The sequence below is a fragment of the Pinus tabuliformis genome, chromosome 1_1, assembly GCF_031772625.1.
Source record: "Pinus tabuliformis cultivar Carrire ecotype Pingquan chromosome 1_1, CPIR1, whole genome shotgun sequence".
Lineage (NCBI taxonomy): Eukaryota > Viridiplantae > Streptophyta > Pinopsida > Pinales > Pinaceae > Pinus > Pinus tabuliformis.
Genome location: NC_142297.1, coordinates 831,964,297 through 831,966,994, shown reverse-complemented (window position 1 = coordinate 831,966,994; position 2,698 = coordinate 831,964,297). Strand labels below are relative to the sequence as shown.

General features: G+C 38.8%; 1 protein-coding gene across 1 annotated transcript; it reads right to left on the bottom strand.

Annotated features, from left to right (window-relative positions):
- Window positions 1–1,086: 1,086 nt before the first annotated feature.
- On the bottom strand, window positions 1,087–2,240 carry LOC149216699 (U-box domain-containing protein 1-like). Its single transcript, XM_089391260.1, has one exon. It carries the CDS (start codon window positions 2,148–2,150, stop codon window positions 1,248–1,250), a length of 903 nt encoding a protein of 300 aa, XP_089247386.1. The 5' UTR covers window positions 2,151–2,240; the 3' UTR covers window positions 1,087–1,247.
- Window positions 2,241–2,698: the final 458 nt, after the last annotated feature.

Genomic DNA, 2,698 nt, shown 5'->3' with positions numbered 1-2,698 from the left:
TTCAAGCAGATGACTTCGTGACATCTTTTATTCTTTTTTGTAAATTATGACATATGAAAAGTGGCTAGAGATCACTAACAAAAAGTAAAAGAACAATAAGGAAACATTTCATAATATATTTTATTTGTCATTATTTTAATGGTTTGTTCTTTCCTTTATTAGTCATTTCTCCATATACCATGGAAATTAAAAAAAAAAAGAATATTAACAACATTTCTCAATGTCATAATAGTTCAAAAAATAAATTGTTATCATTTTTACAATGTAATCCTATTGTAATGGAGCTCATGTATATATGCATCACCTATTTATTGAAATTGTATCTAGTAGTGAACAATGAAGATCAAAAACTTTGGTTGTGGTGAATGTTACTCATATAGGGAAAACTATTCCAATTCAAATCAACTCCCCATCCTCTTGTTGTTTGGATTTACAAGTGGTAAGTATCAATCTTCCATGGCTCCACCTAATGATCTTCTTTCTACCCACTCCACTTGCCTGTATTTATTGATTGTTTTTCTTTCTTGCATCTATTGTTTGCTCCATTTGCTTGGGTTTGTGAATAGTAGATGCATGTTTTCTTTATGCCTTCTTAATATGAAAACATGATAATGGATAGAGATCAACATTGATTCAATGTAAATTAGATTTCTTATTATGAAAAATTCAAAGCTGAATAAGTACTACTCAATTAAAACATTCATTTTAGTCAGCAAAAATTAATGTTATTTTTTTATTTGGTGTTCAACAACATAACACACATGCACCCATCATGCACCCATCATTATGGGTATAACTCTTATGGCAAAATATTCTCATAAACTATATTACATTTATAGAAAATTATATTGTTAGAAATTTTAAAAGTTGTTTTTCTTTATTATACATTACAATGATACCCATAAAATAATACTATAGTTTAATTGTTAATAAGTTTACCAAGATCATATCAATCACATTTCAGCAATTTACAATGGATAAGATGAAGGTTAATAAATGAATTGCACAATTCCTACTCTGATAGAAACATGGGTTTCGCCTTCGGCAAAGAACCTAGCCAATCCAAAATCTGCGATAAGTGCACTAACAAATTAAGAGACAAGTCGAATATAGAACTGAGAAGTGTGTATTTGCCATATTTTATCTTTCCACATTAAGAAAGATAAGGAGGACACCATTTGAAGGGTTGAGGCATCTTCCCAGGAAAATAATTTACAAGCTCATTCATATATATATATTTATTCGGGTCAAAACATGGCACTCGCTGGTCGTCTTTCATGAACCAGCAGAAGACTGAGCAAAGAACTGATTTTACTTTTACATCTCGCTGTACCGGAGGTGAGCAGCAGACTAAGAGCCGGCATGGCGCTCTGCACATCCAAGATATCATCTACAACCTGCTCCCCTCCGCACTGTGCCAAATTCAGCAACGCCGACGCCGCGTTCTCCCGAACCCTAGGAGTCCCGGTGTCCAACAAAGACACCAGTACTTCAATACCAAGAATGTTTTTAAAAGCCTTTTCGCTCTCGCCGCAGCCGGCTACCTGGGCTATAACAGCCGTCGCATCCTCCACGATTCCCATCCCCGAGTTCATCAGCGGCGAAAAGATCACCGGAACGACTCCCGCGGAGACCAATTTCGGCCTATTCGGCGGATAAAGAGCCAAAAGAAAGAGGGTTTTTAGGGCATCCTTGGTGCACTTGGGGATTCCCTGGTGGATTAAATCTAGCAAGCCTCTGATAACCTCCGGGCGGTCACCTACTATTGCCCTGTAGCTTTCCACGACGAGAAGGCTGAATATGGCGGCCGCGGCGTTCTGCTTCCCCTCCAGGCTCCGCCCTGCCGTGAGACAGTGCGCGATGGCGTCCAGCGCGCCGCGGTTTGACATTATGACCTCGCGATTTGGGGTGTAGATTGAGAGATTCAGAAGGGCCGTGATCGCGTTTTCTTGCAGTTTGGCGTTGGCAGAGTAGAGATGAGCAAGAAGATATGGCACCGCGCCTGCTTCGACTATCGAGATGCGGTGATCGTCGCCGCATTTGGAGAGCAGACGGAGCTCGCAGACGGCGTCTTTCTGTTTTTCTTCCGATGATGATGAGGATTTCAGCAGATTCACAAGGGATTCCACAGTTTTCCGCTTCACATCCATTCCCAGAGGGATTGGAGGGCGTCGAGGATTTCAGCTTCTGCAATATACACGGACTTCTTTAGTGCTTCAAAGCATGCATGGAATTTGAGTTAGGCGATTGAACGCCGATCTGGCCTTTGGAGGCGTCAAAATTTAACCATTTGGGCTGGGCCGTGGACTCCTGCAGAGAATATCTGATTTAATATTTAATTTCGTTTGTGTGGTGGAAAATCTTCCAAGTTCGCTCGAAGGAACGAGTTTTGTCAAAATCTCAAGTTTTGTCAAAATCTCAACGTTTAGACTCATCCTCGGATATGACCTTGTACACGATGTAGATATATTGTTTGACTCAATCAAATTTAGGCTCATTATCCGATATGAGCTTTGAGGTAAACTTTGACTTATAAGAAAAAAAAAAATTACTTATAAAAATTTATAATTTAGAAACTTCCAATATATTTTTGTGAAAACTTTAGTTTAGTCAAAAAAAAAATTACTAACCTTTTGATCTAGCTCACTTGGTCCAAAGTTACTTTATGAGAATAGAGGTCTTGACTTCAAGTCTTTCT